This window comes from Saccostrea cucullata, unplaced genomic scaffold (assembly GCF_032062105.1).
Source record: "Saccostrea cucullata isolate Sc308-1 unplaced genomic scaffold, CSIRO_AGI_Scuc_v1 ctg214, whole genome shotgun sequence".
Classification (NCBI taxonomy): domain Eukaryota; kingdom Metazoa; phylum Mollusca; class Bivalvia; order Ostreida; family Ostreidae; genus Saccostrea; species Saccostrea cuccullata.
Genome location: NW_026929583.1, coordinates 275595 through 292500, shown reverse-complemented (window position 1 = coordinate 292500; position 16906 = coordinate 275595). Strand labels below are relative to the sequence as shown.

The following is a 16906-nucleotide window of genomic DNA, read 5'->3' as shown; positions in this document are numbered from 1 at the left end:
CGGATCTACTAAATTATAGGAAAAATAAAACGCGATGTGACCGTGTTCCCCTTGTGTTGACCTATTCAAAAGGATTACCGAATATTCATTACATTTTGAAGAAAAGACAAAAAATTCTTGAAAATTCCGATTGTAAACTCGCGTTCAAAAAGACCCCAATCGTTGCCTATAAAAGAGACAAAAATTTGAAAGACATTTTAGTGTATAAAAAACACAACAATTTATTTTTTAAAAAAGGAAATTTATGTGAGCCATGTGGTGCTAAAAAATGTATTTTGTGTAAATTTGTTGTGAAAACCAGCCAGTTTGAAGATAATAACGGATGCACTTTTCAAGTCAAAAATTATATTAATTGTAAATCAAGGAATGTTGTTTATGGAATTTTTTGTAAAAAGTGTGACAAAATAGTGTATGTGGGAGAAACTGGTGATAGTTTATATCAAAGACATGTTTTGAATTTGTCTTTAATTAGAAGGGAAACAAATGATCCTGTGGCTACTCATTTTAATTCAGGTGTACATACAGTAGAAGATTATAATATAATAGGCATTGAAAAACTGTATAAGAATGACATTTACCGCAAATATAGAGAAAATCTTTGGAAGAAAAAGTTGAACACTTGTATACCATTTGGTATTAACAAAAGAGAACACTTTTGTCTTTGAATTGGATTTATGAACAATTGTGTGACATTGTGATACTTATTTTTACAGATATACTTTTATATATACTTTAAAATAATATTTTTAATATACCCCGTATTCTAGTATTTTATTCTGTATGATAAAAATTTTGATACACAAGTACAATTTTTGCTCTCACAATATCTTCAGATGTTTTTGGCGCAATTTTATTGCATGACGTTGCCTCTCAATTTCTATGTTCATTGTGACGTCATAATACTGTTGAGTTGCTATGCATTTAAATAAACACGACTATAAGGCCGGTATATATATATATATATATATATATATATATATATATATATATATATATATATATATATATATATATATATATATATATATATATATATATATATATATATATATATATATATATACACAAGAGGTCCACAGGCGTTATAGGTCACCGAGTATTGTGTAACAACTTTCAAACAATTAACTTTGGTTTGTGTTTTATACCAGAGGCCATGAAATTCACAATTCACAATTTTGAAAGAGGCACCATTGCTTATCATAATTATAAACTTAGCATGCTTACTCTGTTTGCTTAAGGATGTTCAACACACCTTCCCCAAAAAATTCCTGTCGTTTAATTTTCGTTATTTTTGTATATTTAGTATATGACTATATTTACTGCATGTATGCACATTTTGGACAAAATCGTTCGAATGGTTTTTGGACAGGAACTTCCAAAAGTTACCCCCCTTTAGTTGTTTACAAGGAGAGAAAATTTTTAATCAATGAAATACTTAAACATTGATTTTCAAAAAAGCCAGGTTAGATATAAATGTTAAATTTCATTGACTTATTCTTTTAACCATTTAACACAAAAACATAGTCATTTTTTTGATATACATATCATCAAAACAATTTTTAAAGACCTTAAACTGAAAAACTATGAATTATCTAAGCCTTGAAAATTGTGTATTTTTCAAATTCAAAATTTTTTTTTGAAAAAACCTGTCATTTAATTTTGGTAAAAAACTTTCTTTAGGTAGCTGGTAGTAAAAATAATCTTCATAATTTTTTGTACAATTTTTGTACGACCAGTTTTGATTTAATAGCGGAAAATTACCCCCTCCCCCTTTCTCAATAAATCACGTTCACGCGCGTCTTTCAGACGGGGTCGATGACTTTGTTATATGAATCTACAAATACACATTAAAAAAATTAAATTGGATAATTGCTTTTGCTTCAAAAATATATTAACTTACAAATTTAAAAGTTCTCATATGTAAAGCGTATTTAAATGTAGATTTTTAGGCAATTTTTAAATACCCCTATCACCCCCACCCCTTCCTTTTTTTCCATCGCAGACCATTAGCGTTTGACCAAATGTCGTTTACAGTGAAAATATACATGTACTGGTATTTCGTCATTTGAATCCCGGAGGTATGCATTAAATTAGTTTTTAAATTCATGAATGCAGAATAAATATTGACTACTCTTTTTATATGGAAATATATATCAGGAAAAAATTACTGAAGGATTAGTGTTTAGTCCATTTATGTATGCGTTATGCATTCCATATCACATGAAACCTGAATACGAATTCAGGTTTTGTTGAACTTGAATATGTTGATTTTTAATTTTATTTCTTTAATCTTATTTATTAAATAAATGTTGTATGTTCAACTCTCCTGTGATATAAATAGAATAATTGTAGTTTCTTTCATGTCATTATTTCAAACGAAACAGTATGTGGCCGTGGGGATACATCGACATTTGCATAATCATGTACACCCCTCATGATACTGTACGCTTTCTTTCAATGTCGTCGCTTCTAAAGTTAAAATGAAAATTCCGTATTCATCCACATTAACTTCAAAATATCAAACATTAAACTCTTCATCTATTTCAATTTATATCAAATCGCACATTGATATTTTTTTAAAAAATCTTATACTTATAGGCTACGTTTTGTTTTGATTCGAGGAAATGCGAACCGACATTGTTGACAGAAAGTCAAACGATTTGCTGCAATAGGATATTCATAAATGCAGATAATTTCAGTACAAGTGAACAATTCTTTTCAATTCTATACTTACATTGTGTATATGAGGTCTATAGTATTCAATTCTCGGATTTATCAGGTCTTGCTGTAAATGTATCTGATTCTGTGGAAAACCGTGAATAAAGGGAGGAAAATAAACATCTCCTACATTTTCAGAGTTGTTCCTCTTTGATCAGTAAGGGTCTGAGATCAACATCGATTTTACATTGTAAAAAGTTTTTTGTTCATTTATTGTTGTTTTATTTAATTAAAGAAGAAAAACAATATTTATATCGTAAATGCACAAATTGTAATGAAGACCATTAATCGGAATGTTATATAGCCAATTGTACATAATGAGAATTTTGGCAATGTAAAATAAAATTTTCAGAATAAAAAAAAATGCTGCCTTGTAATCAAAAATACAATTTATTGTATATGAAATGAAATAAACATTAATTAAGGGATGGTATTTTATGTCTTGCTTTTTACGGAGTTTAATCGGGTTAATTAAAAAAATACTTATTGAGTATGGTACGCACAATCACAGTGCTCCAAGCCTCATATCCCAATTTTCTTTCATGATTGATATACATCGGGATCGTTTTACTCGTCGTTTTGACGCTTTATTTTTGATGTTAAATTTGACGTCACGTCAAACGTTCAATTGAAATCGCAAGAGTTATCTCCCCCAGTGTGTTGTACGTCTTTAATACCCACAGAAGTAGATCAGAATAACAAAGAGAAAATGCACTTCCACATTATAACCAGTTTTGCACCTCACCCCAAAGGAACCACTGACCCTGGGGCCACATGTTTCAAAATTTTGTAAATTTTATCATAAAATGGTTGATTAATACCAAAGAGCAGATTTCAAAGCATTAATTTATTTTCAGACTATGTAACCCCCCCGCCCCTCGACCCAGGGGGCATAAACTAGATGCACCTTTCTTCATCATAAATATATATACCCGGTACTTGGATCATTGGCATAAAACCCAGGAGCAAAGGAAAAGATTTTCAAAGAATTAATGTATTTTCACTATTTATTATACTTTATTATAAATATTCTACACAACATGTTATCTGATTGGTTCTAGGTTATCATGTGATCAGGCCGTAAAACTTCATATTTCACGGCCGTCGGCATGCTTTTCATCATATTCCACCTCTTCGGAACACCTAGTGTATTTTCCTGCAATATAGTTCTCGTTCTGAACGAAAACTCCGGAGAGTAGTTGACGTCACAATATCCTGGTTTACGTCACAAAATTGATGATAATGTGTTGACCAAAGGGTTTTATAGTAACTTTACGTAAAAAATGAAAGTGAATTTGAGAGCGGTGCCAAATCTGAAAACTTATGTTTATTTCAAAGGTTTTGCTTGTTTCGGTACAATAAACAATTCATTGCATGAATGTTCGGGAAACATGAAGACTTATTCATCCAAGAAATATCATATTCCCCGAGGGCTTCAAAATGATTTTTCTTGGCTGAATAAGTCTTCATATATTTCCCTCACTATCATGCAATAGATGTATAATAATCAATAGAGCCCCGCCCTAACACAAGAACCCCTGACCCTGGGGCCATAAAATTCACAATTTTGGAAGAGGCACTCTTGCTCATCATAACTATGTACTTAGTTCGTTTATTTAATACCCAGAAGCAAAGAAGATTTTCAAAGAATTAATGCATTTTCACTATATAATCAATAGAGCCCCACCCTAACACCAGAAACCCTGACCTTGGGGCCATAAAATTCACAGTTTTGGAAGAGGCACTCTTGCTCATCATAACTTTGTACTTAGTTAGTTTATTTAATACCCAGAAGCAGAGAAGATTTTCAAAGAATAAATCCATTTTCACTATATAATCAATAGAGCCACACCAAAACCCCTGACCCTGGGATCATAAAATTCACAAATTTGGAAGAGGCACTCTTGCTCATCATAACTATGTACTTAGTTTATTTAATACCCAGGAGCAGAAATGAAGATTTTTAAAGAAATAATGCATTTTCACTATATAATCTATATAGCCTCGCCCTAGCACTAGAACCCCTGACCCTGGGGCCATGAATTTCATAATTTTGGTAGAGGACTCAATGCTCATTACATTTATGCCAACAGTTTGCTTGCTTGATGTCCAGGAGTAAAGAAAAAGATTTTTAAAGATTGCAATAATTTTAGTGGTTTTGGCCCCACCCCTCAGGTCCCAGGGGGGCGGGAACCATAAAATTCACAATTTATGTTCCCCTTTACCCATAGATGCTGTATACCAAATTTGGTTGAAAATGGTTCAGTGGTTTCATAGAAGAAGCTGAAAATGTTCCAGTGTTAACACACAACTCACGACGGACGCCGATGGACGACAACGGATAGCAATACGTCACCTGAGTTACTCAAGTGACCTAATAAATCTTTATTTAATTAAGTTTAATCCAGGTATTACAAGTCCTTACGATCATCGCTGAAGTCATCTACCAGGATTATCTCCCTTATCAAATGTTCGGGACTTCTAGAGAACACGCTGAAAAAAAATAACATAGAATGTAGAACCATGGGTCAAATCAGCATAGAATACAGAACCATGGGTCAAATCAACAATGATTAACATAGAATGTAGAACCATGGGTCAAATCAACAATGATTAACATAGAATACAGAACCATGGGTCAAATAAGCAATTATTAACATAGAATACAGAACCATGGGTCAAATCAACAATGATTAACATAGAATACAGAACCATGGGTCAAATAAGCAATTATTAACATAGAATATAAAACCATTAATCAAATCAGCAATTAGAAACATAGAATACAGAACCATGGGTCAAATAAACATAGAATACAAAACCATGGATCAAATAAACATAGAATACAGAACCATGGATCAAATAAACATAGAATACAGAACCATGGATCAAATAAACATAGAATACAGAACCATGGATCAAATCAGTAATGATTAACACAGAATATAGAACCATGGGTCAAATCAGCAAATGATTAACATAGAATATAGTACCATGAGTCAAATCAGCAATGATTAACATAGAATATAGTACCACGGGTCAAATCAACATAGAATATAGAACCATTAATCAAATCAGCAATTATTAACATAGAATACAGAACCATGGGTCAAATCAACATAGAATACAGAACCATGGATCAAATAAATATAGAATATGAACCATGGATCAAATCAACATAGAATACAGGACCATGGATCAAATAAACATAGAATACAGAACCATGGGTCAAATAAACACAGAATACAAAACCATGGATCAAATAAACATAGAATACAGAACCATGGATCAAATAAATATAGAATATGAACCATGGATCAAATAAACATAGAATACAGAACCATGGATCAAATAAACATAGAATACAGAACCATGGGTCAAATCAACATAGAATATAGAACCATTAATCAAATCAGCAATTATTAACATAGAATACAGAACCATGGGTCAAATCAACATAGAATACAAAACCATGGATCAAATAAACATAGAATACAAAACCATGGATCAAATAAACATAGAATACAGAACCATGGGTCAAATAAACATAGAATACAGAACCATGGATCAAATCAATATAGAATACAAAACCATGGATCAAATAAACATAGAATACAAAACCATGGATCAAATAAACATAGAATACAGAACAATGGATCAAATCAGTATTGATTAACACAGAATATAGAACCGTGGGTCAAATCAGCAATGATGATTAACATAGAATATAGAACCAGGTGTCAAATCAGCAATGATGATTAACATAGAATATAGAACCAGGGGTCAAATCAGCAATGATTAAAATAGAATTTAGAACCAAGGGTCAAATCAATAATGATTAACATAGAATAAAGTACCATGGGTCAAATCAGCAATGATTAACATAGAATACAGAACCAAGGATCAACAAAGCAATGATTAACACAGAATACAGAATCATGGGTCAAATCAGCAATGATTAACACAGAATACAAAACCCTGGGTCAACAAAGCAATGATTAACATAGAATACAGAATCATGGGTCAACAAGGCAATGATTAGCATAGAATACAGAATCATGGGTCAAAACAGCAATGATTAACATAGAATATAGAACCATGGGTCAAATCAGCAATAATTTACATAGAATACAGAACCATAGATCAAATCAGCAATGATTAACATAGAATATAGAACCATGGGTCAAATCAGCAATAATTAACATAGAATATAGAACCATCTGTCAAATCAGCAATAATTAACATAGAATACAGAACCATGTGTCAAATCAGCAATGATTAGAAACACATACTCAAATAATATATCTAAGTCATGAAGTTGTCTAAAATAATCATGTCATTGTTTAGTATTTTTTTGCAAATTATGTTTTGATAAATTCAGCCTTGTACTTTTATCATAATATGTTACATTAACGAGTTCTTGAAATTAATGAGTTGTGAATGAGTACTGCCGTACCTGACTATGGTGCGTAGTAAAGTTGACCTGGCCTCGTTATGGAAGGTAATGATGACACTGGTGGGGTCAAGGTCAGAGCTGTGCCTCTCGTCTCTACACCTGTCAACAAATACATATGAAAAATAGAATACAGATTAAAACTGGCTTATATATGTAGTAAATATTCGCTTCTCTTAAAACCTTTAAGATGCAACAAGAAATAGAACACACAGCAAAAGAATTGTAAAGTGAACACACTTATAGCAAACACACTTAGAGCAAATATTATATTTTTCATGAAAAGATGGTGTTCCTATAACATAACAAGTAGTACTGAAAAAAAATTGTTTAAAGGGGGAGGAAATAAGCACCTCCCTCAAATTTACCTGGTCTAAGAACCCCTGTCAATCATCTAAAATTATAAAATATAGGCATTATTTTTCTTAACATTTATTTAATTATTTGATGGATTAATTATACTTATGCCATATTCTTATGAATTAAACAAGAACGCTTTGCCTGCTTCTTTATCATGTTGGCATATGCGGTAGGCATCAAAGGCCTGAATGTTAATTCGATGGTCAGTTCGATCTCCAGACAAGGTACACAAGATATACACAACTGCAACAAACTAAAAGTCAATCAAATCAAAGTATCCAATCCTAGGCTTAATTTTAGATGATTGACAGGGGTTCTCGGACCAGGTAAATTTGAGGGAGGTGCTTATTTCCTCCCCCTTTAAATTCTATTTAATGAAATGCTTGATATAGGTATATATATAGGAATATTTATTTTTTTCCTTTGATGAAGAGATATTTAAAAAATACTGTCAACAAAAAGTTCTGACTTTTGCCTTTATTATGATTGATAATGATTGAGCTTTATACTTTTATTTTCCAGTACATAAGCAGGTCCCTCATCAGATCAGGTATTTTATTTACGGTAACAATTTAGGCCTCCATTTAAGCCACATTCATTTACCATAAATAGAAAAAAAGAGAACTTCAGGGAAGTGAATTAATGCAAAATATGGCCTTATTATAATAAATGCACATGACTTAATTAAGTCAAATACTCATTGATATGCACAGGATGTTGTTTGAACTAAATACGTACAAATATTCCTTGCTATGCTTATTCATTTAAATAAATTCTGTAGAAAACAAAAGGAATAAAATATTTTGATATGATAATTCACCTACAGATGAGATAAAGTCAATACTGGGTGGTCAATACATGAAGTGTGGGCGCACAATCTGAATTTTACACATGAATAAATCTATCACCAGAAAGTATATACATTTGTCAATACTGAAATGTGTAGCTAAAACTTTAGCAGCACATGGTAAAAAGTGAATTTTGAAAAAAAAATGTGTTTTATCCAAATCAGTTTTATTCAACCATCTTATTCCTCACATTTTTTTTTTGGGGGGGGGGATAAATGAACATATTTATCTTTACTGATTTTTATTTTCTGTTCTGATAAATCTTTTGAACTCTTAAACTCAGATATTTAAAGGTGCTTACAATATAAAGAAGCCTAATTAGAAGATAAGTGCAGGTATCTGTCACATGTTTATAAATGAATGAGAATCAATCATTGCTATAATCAGCCTCCGTGTAATTATCTCTCGTGTCACAAGATCACACGACACAGACACCTAAATATTTAAACGCAACCTCAAATGATGACAATTAAATAACTTCTCTTTTTAAGAAGACATTAACACATTACAAGTATTTTTAACCACAACACAATAAAACGATACATCATTCATAATGCCTGGGTGTCGCTAAATCAAAACGTGAATGCACCATTTGTGAAACTGTGAATGTCAATTACCTGAGAAGTTAATTATGAATGCTGTATCTTTAAAACAAAATTAAGACTGAATACACAAGTATTATTATAATGTCTGCAACTTTACAACAGAAGAAATTTAAGCTGTGACAATATGAAACATAGTTTAAATTTATTATGATTTATGATGAGTGACCAATAGTTGGGTCATTAATCACCATTAAAATGATTTGATTGTGCAATTAAGATAATTATATGTAGGCTAAGTAAGTTACACAGTCATGCATTACAGAACTATTTGTGTTAGAATGCATCACATCTATGTGTACAAGTTTTCATTATAACTTATTTGTTCTTAATGCATAATCTTACACTTTTGACAACAATAATCACTGGAGGTGATTAAAAAAATACTTCATAATGTATTTTATAGCTTGCCTATAAATCAGAATTAGTGTGTTTGGTACGTGTTACTTACATAGCGTTCCTCGTGTCTGGTACGTGTCGGTTACTCTTGGTGTTGTCGCTGGCCAGCTGGTTGAACTTGTTTCTGTTGTAGCAGTCCTGACCTGCGTGGCACCGTTTTTTGTCGATGTATTTTTTTTCGTCGAATTCCTCCCAGGGAATATCCCCTGCTTCCTCATCCACCTCCATCTCCTTCACTTCCTGTTCTCTCACTTCCTGTTCTCTCACTTCCTGTCGATGCTGAGACTGTTCTGCGACTCGATTCGGGATTTCCTGACCGCCGTCTGGCTGTGGAACTATGACCTGCTGAACTCCATTGTCAAAGTGATTTGCCGACTCACCATCATCCACCTAGAAGTAAAAATCAGAGCGTAAGAGCTGTTTGTGTACTTAAAAAGTGGGCTTCATATTTTAGCAGCTCTAGCGCAATCATTAATGTGCTAATTCATGAATACGGCTAAGAAATCATAAATAAATACACTATACTGCTCGAAATTATATAGTGCTAATTAATAATGCCAACAACTCAATACCCCTAAGTGATTGTGCTAAATTTTGAGCATGCTTATTTATATACCGAGTACATGTACAGCTAAATTTTGAACATGTTAATTTATGAACACATAAAGTATCCACAATGGCTTGTGATCAAAACAAGCTTTGAACAAGAGTTAATCTACTAAAAAGAATAACTGTCCATTAACTGGATATATTCTAATTCAAAAGCAAATATTCTTATAAAATTTAGTTTAATGTCCAGTCCAAAGGATAATGAAATAGTCAAGACACAATCAGCAAAATGATCATAGAATTAGTATAATTAGTTAAGATAGAGTACCAAAGCATTGATTCTTTAAAATAAAAGGCTGCTGGAGGAAATAATTCTCCAAATTATTGGTTATTTGCATTATCCTCAAATTTAGCTATTTCAGGTTCAGGTTCATCATTTGTATGTACTTATTTTTTATGACAAAGTTTGTGATTGACTTATCCCCGTTTAATCATCACTTCTTTCTTAAATGTCTGACCACAATCATCACTAATGATGAAAAAAGTAAATGCACATTAGATCACTTAAAAATTCCCTAAGTATGGTATATATACACATGCAGTACTTGTATTATATGGCAAGGTTCAACAATGACTCGATGATCAGTATAATTATCAAACAGTATAGAAAATCATAATAATTTAATGGATTTTTGTTTTTAGGAAATGAACATAATAAACATACAAATTTAATTAGATTATAGATATATTATGTACACCTTCCTTTTACGTTGTAAGATAAAAGTTCCTGGGACAAAGAGCTATGATAAAAGGAAATCAAACAAATATTAACTTTTATGCCTAGGTCACATTTAAGCCAATGGTCGGGCGACTAAATTTTTCTGGTCTTGTCGGCTGAAAGAACATGATCGGCCGAAACAAGTATCGGGAGACACGGAGCAGTCACATTATTTCCTAGGAACACCGATGACTTGGATAAATAACACAAAAAATCTTTTTTCTTTAGAAATCAGCAATATTTTTTCATTGATCTATATTCAGATAGGTGACGTGAGTAATATTTGCAAGGCAAAGTGGCAGAATCTTTTAAAATTGTGACTCAATGTTGAAAATGTGTGCAAAATTTTGTATAGAATTGCATAAAAAACGACAAATGGTGCATATCAAAGCAGCAAAGAATACTTAATATTTCTTTATATCTTAGGATTAATTATTTATGTTATTTCCGTTCAAAAAATATAAATCATTCCTTGCACCAAAATTTTGTTTGTGTTATGTATCCTTAATAGGTTAAATATTTACAAGTCGGCTATTTGTCGCCCTATCATCGAGCTCTGAGCTACAGTTTGATTTTAACCGTCGGCCGAAATTTTAGACACTCTATTGTCCAACGACGAACGAACGACTTAATAAACTGGCTGCCGATGGTCGGACGATGATCGAAGGTCGGTCGACGGATAACTTCAATTGAAGAAATCGGCCACCGACGCAGAAAAAATTATAACTTGGACCGATGGACACAAAATTGGTCGGTCGACAAAAAAAGAGGTTAAAATCGGCCAAGACAACGGCCGTGAACTGCCGACTGTCACCCGAAGAATCCCGATTTTGTTCAAAACCCGTCGGCCGTTGGTCGTTTTTGGTAATGTGACTGGGGTTTTAACCTTTACTTTTTTTTACTGGCAGTGCATTATGATGTGTAACCCTGTACAAAGGCTTTAGAGAGAAGTGATGCAGGGTAATTAATATATAAACTTCCTTGGTACAAAGTAACTTCATCAGAACAATGCAATTCATTGTCAAATTATAATCTTAGGTTTGAAATATTCCACATAACTCAGAAGTGAACAAATAATTTGTTAACACAACATTATGTTGAATTCCCCACAGAATGAAGAATATAATCAAAAGCATGTTATAAAGGGGTAATGTCCCTTGATTTTGATACCTTCTTTGTTCGATATGGGGCTAAATTTGCTAAATAAAATTTTGTTGTCATAAATTCATATTAATAATTTATGTTAAATGAGAATAGAAGAATATCTCTAGTTGTAACAATTTATTTTCGATTATTATAATACATCGGATTCACTTGTACAATACTGAGCATTCTATCAGTGTTTCCAATGGTTACTTTGATCTCTTAATATTAATGTTTCACTATGACATCCCTGCAAACATTTTATTTTTTTTCCAACGTATAATTAGCTGGGAGTTTATTTTTAGACTTCTGTGGTCTCGTGGAATCCTTAGCACTGTCGATACGAGGTCACATGACTGACATCTCTTGAGTCGATTGGTCGGCTCCAAGGGTTAGCAGAGGCTTCTGACGACTGGACGGAGACCAGCAGACCAGAGAGAAAGAGTGACCGACGGTGACGGACAGGTTTACAGTCAGTTTAAGGCTCTGTCCCACATCATGTAGAAACCTTGTCTCCACCTTTCTTGTTAGATCCAGTAACAACATAACACCTGGTCACTATAAAACACCAGTTAAACATTCCCAACCAGGAATAGCAGTAGAAACAATGAAGAGCCAGATATATGATAGAATTTATAAAGATTGTCAACAGACTAAAAAATGTACAGAGATCCTACAAAAAACAGATCCCATATAGTAATGTATCAGATGACATTCAGATCCTGAGAAGACAAGTTATAGAAGAATCCTTCAAGGACAGATTCCATAAAGATGTAATTATTTTGTATCATAAGACAGATTTATTACGACAGACATCTTATAGAGATCCAAAAAAAGACAACATCCATAAATCCTACCAAAATAATACTGTAAATCACTTTTTATTCTTGAGAATCATATTTTCATGTAATTATAACATAAAGATTGTCTGCATTGTGTCCCATATTAATACTGAATACTTTTTTCAAAAGAACAATTAAGGTACCACAAACTCAATGGTGGTCTAGCTAGATCGATATTGTACAGTGCATCTTTTTACAGAACCTTAAAAAGAGATTTTAATGAAGATCCTAGCTATACTTAAGCCATAGTTGAAGATCCTACAGATATGTTATACAATCACTAGATCAATCTCCAATAAAAAAAATAAGTGTAAATCATTACAAACTTCACTTTCTTTTGTACAATTGACGATATAAATTTACACTTTATCAATGGGGTCTTTCTCTTGTCTGATCTTTGACTAAAAATAGCAAAGAGCATGAAAATACCTTACAAATCATAATACAAAGCCAATATCATCAATCAAAATGTTCTCTAATCAGACGTGTTACTTTTATTGTCTAACGATTATTTTACAGTCGATTATAAAGAGCAACAATCCATCTAATATACACACTGAAGATGATCTGATGTTTAATTTTACTAATTATTTCTTCCTCATTAACTCCTTTCCTCATTACGGTTCCAAGTTAAGCAAGCTTAGTTCAAATTATACAGAAAAAGTACTTTTAATTAAAAATGTCATTTGTAGTTCATTTAAAATTCTGTTACATTCTTCATCTTACAAAAGTAAAACTATTTTGTTTAACATGCAATAAATAAAATGTTTTTGTGAAACGCAAAACCCCAGATTTTGGTTATTTTATTACGAATATGACCATGGTTGACGTTAGTGCATTAATGACTATTTTCTTACTGAGATAATGGGGGGAGGGGTTGCGAGGAGAAACAATTAATTTATGCAATCAAAACATGATGCACATTTCATCAGGGAGGGGGGACTGGGAAGGGGGATTTTAAGGGGTCGCAAGGAGAAACAATATGCAATATCAAATCAGAGAGCACATTTAGTGACGTTTAGGATATCCTATGATTGATTTTTTTTGCCTGACATTAGCATTTGATTCTATTTCTATTTCTGCAGACTGTTATGGTTGGACTGACCTGTAGAACATTATCCGTTTATCTACTGTCCCACTCACCTAGGACACCTGATAAAATATCACCATCGTCAGGCTTAATGTGTGTGTAGGGTTGGAATAAATACTAACCTACACTGGACCTGTGTACAGTCTGTCTTTAATTCATTTTATGATTATTTAATGGCAAATATTGTTGAATTGAACAAAGAACATCCGATTTCACCGAAAACATATTAAAACTTTACACCTTTATTTAATGAAAACCTAGCAGTCATTACAATCACCTATAATATAGAGATTATAAGCATTTTCCCAAAGGCTTAATCCTACAAACATGAGGTGATGATATTATAGCCTATGTACCTGGATCTAAGTGGTCCCCACTAGACCTAAGTGGTCCAATTATATCCCCCTGTAGGTGGTGGTAGATAGGGTGACCAAAGAATTGACCACAAATGGGCAGTAAAAGACTTAATTCCTTGCAACATGTCACTGGTTATGCCTGCTTCCCATAACAGTTGTTTAACGAGCATTGTAAATTACACATTATAAATGTAAGATTCTACTGGTGCTTGTCTCTGGTTTTTGTGGTGTTGAGTGGAAAAAAGCCAAAGTATTAAAAGTTGTCATGGTTTTACAAGTTACATCCTTGCCGCCCCCCTCGCGCCCGCGGACCCCCATTCCACTCCATCCTCTCACTGCCATCCTTTGTATTACCAATCTACAACAAAGTGATTCAGATGCCCAGATAAAATTATTTTTAATTAATCTTGTTTTCCAAACATAGAGTAAGAAACATTACAAAGGAGACACTGGAGATTTGAACCAACAACCTTTTGCTTGACACTTGCTACTTAAGTAATACACTAAATCAGTGAAATATACCTTCATCAAAAAACGGAGTTAAGTGACAGAAGATGGAGAAGAACGGGATTTACCTTTTCTCACCAGGATGTGGAATATTTATGTTTCAGTTTGTAAAAACCATTATTATAAGATAAATCACTTTAGTATCCTTTGGTTCTCACAAGCCTTCGGTGTAGCAATAAATTGTGTGCAGGATTTAAAATACTTGTATGATAAATAATTAGTTAATACATATTGTAATTTAGCTAATATAGTAATATACATACATTTTCAGTATATTCAAATATATGTCACATATAACAACCAATTGAACAAACGAGTTTTGTAGCATTCAAAATAAAAGCAGTGTAATTAATTAATAATTAACATTTTCGACAAAGTGTCTTGTCATTTGTTCATTAGATATGAATATGGTTGAAAATAAATGAAACCTTATTTTTAAAAATCAAATGCATGTTTCATGTACACATATAAAGTTATTAATAGGATAATTATTCCATGCTCTATCTATTTTGTTGTCATTATCTCAGATAAATTATAACAGAAAAAATTCTCTGTTTATGATTGGGTTCAATCTTACTAATTCTTTGATGAGATTTATAAAAATAACAATTGATTTATGCAGAAAAAATTACTGAAAAGAGAAAACACCCACAATTTACAATGGGAGGAGAGAAATTTAAACTTAAAACTAAATCACTAGAACCATTTAGGAATTATGCTGTACAAAATTATCAAATGTTTGTACAATTTTCTACAATCATGATCAATAAAATGTTATTTCAATAATACTCTACAATACATGTACATTTCACAGGACACAAGATTAAAGTAATGGCACCCATTCAATCAAAACCAAATTCAAGACTGGACTAATATGAAGTGAATCATATCATCAGATACATGATGGCCGACACTTATAAAATTTACATACCCTGTACACCATGTACACTGGTGTATAGTAATTAGCAATGAAATGATTTCTTACTGGATAATTGATAAAAAAAATAAACAAAGTTATAATATATGTAAAATTTTATATCAAAATGTTGTAAATTGGTATTAATTTTGAGTGATTTTTCAGACAAGCATTATAAAAAATATGTGATTGAGCTTTCATTTTCTCAACATTTTCCCTTGAGTACCTGTATAGTTTGACTTAAAAACATCAAAACACCATTTCTTGTCAAGCTTAAAATCTATTAAACAAGTAAAGAATATTCTTTTTTTTTGTTTTAAAACCAAAAACTACTTATGAGATTAATGTGATATTAGTGACTCTCAATCACGTTCTTTACTGTCCTGATAAAGTTAACTTTCTTCTTCCCGTCCTCCCAATAGCCTTTTTAATAGAAAATTTCAATTTGCTATTTGTGGGCGAATGTCCCACTCTATGCCAAATAAATCAACTTAAAATGTGTGCATCATAAATCATGATAATCAAAAATTTTTTTTTTTTGGCTTTCTCTTTCTTATATTAATAGGAATTGATTTCCATTTAAGAGTAAATAATAGCACAGTCCGCGTAATTTTTGAACGGCCCTTATGTAATTGCAGTTTTGTACAGTCACGATGTAAATTTCAAATCAATAGGTGCAAACCCTCAACTTAAAATGTGTGCATAATCATGATAATCAAAAATTTTTTTTGGCTTTCTTCCTTCTCTTTTTGATGTTGGTTTTTGATGATGGGGTTTTCTGTTTTCAATTTACATGTACGTGACTGGTTAAACAAATGATAATGAATATGTCTGGGGGTTACATGTACTAGGGATGGAAATCAGTTCTAGAATTGAGATGGATGGGTTCTACATGGCCAGAGTTGCTCATTCACATACATTGTACATGTATATCTATATATATGATTTAAAACAAAAGTCACATCTAGACAGATTTTAAGTTCATTGTCAGATTAAAGTTTCAAAATTGGCTACATTTAATATAAATATGTAATATAGTTCAAATGGAATGACTTCACAAGTATGAAGATTGAAGCACCATAATCTCAAAATCTTTTTATTATGTTCCATGGAAAGTCTCAATTAAATTGACTACCTGCATTAATATTGTAATGGTTGAGCCATGGATCTGCTTGCCTTCAGTCATTAGAGCACCTGACTAGTGATTCAGCGGTCCCGGGTTCGATTCCCGTCCAGCCATACATTTTCTCCTTTCAGCTATTACAGATTTGGTGCCATTGACCACTGCACCCCTTGACTTTCAGAACTGAAAGACATGCCAACTAAGGGCAAAGAATTTGGGTTG

At 32.2% G+C, this 16906-nt stretch overlaps 2 protein-coding genes across 3 annotated transcripts in view; one reads left to right on the top strand and one right to left on the bottom strand.

The window, feature by feature from the left end:
- LOC134281297 (uncharacterized) overlaps positions 1–16906 on the top strand; it is a 61594-nt gene that overhangs the window by 10932 nt on the left and 33756 nt on the right. The window lies entirely within an intron of this gene.
- LOC134281295 (polypeptide N-acetylgalactosaminyltransferase-like) overlaps positions 1–16906 on the bottom strand; it is a 37385-nt gene that overhangs the window by 18648 nt on the left and 1831 nt on the right. For both annotated transcript variants that reach the window (XM_062763782.1, XM_062763783.1), the window contains exons 2-4: positions 9433–9770; positions 7175–7273; positions 5144–5211 (exon numbers count right to left, since the gene is read on the bottom strand). In XM_062763782.1, coding sequence (XP_062619766.1) covers positions 5144–5211; positions 7175–7273; positions 9433–9770 — 505 coding nt within the window. The remainder of the gene's footprint in view (positions 1–5143; positions 5212–7174; positions 7274–9432; positions 9771–16906) is intronic.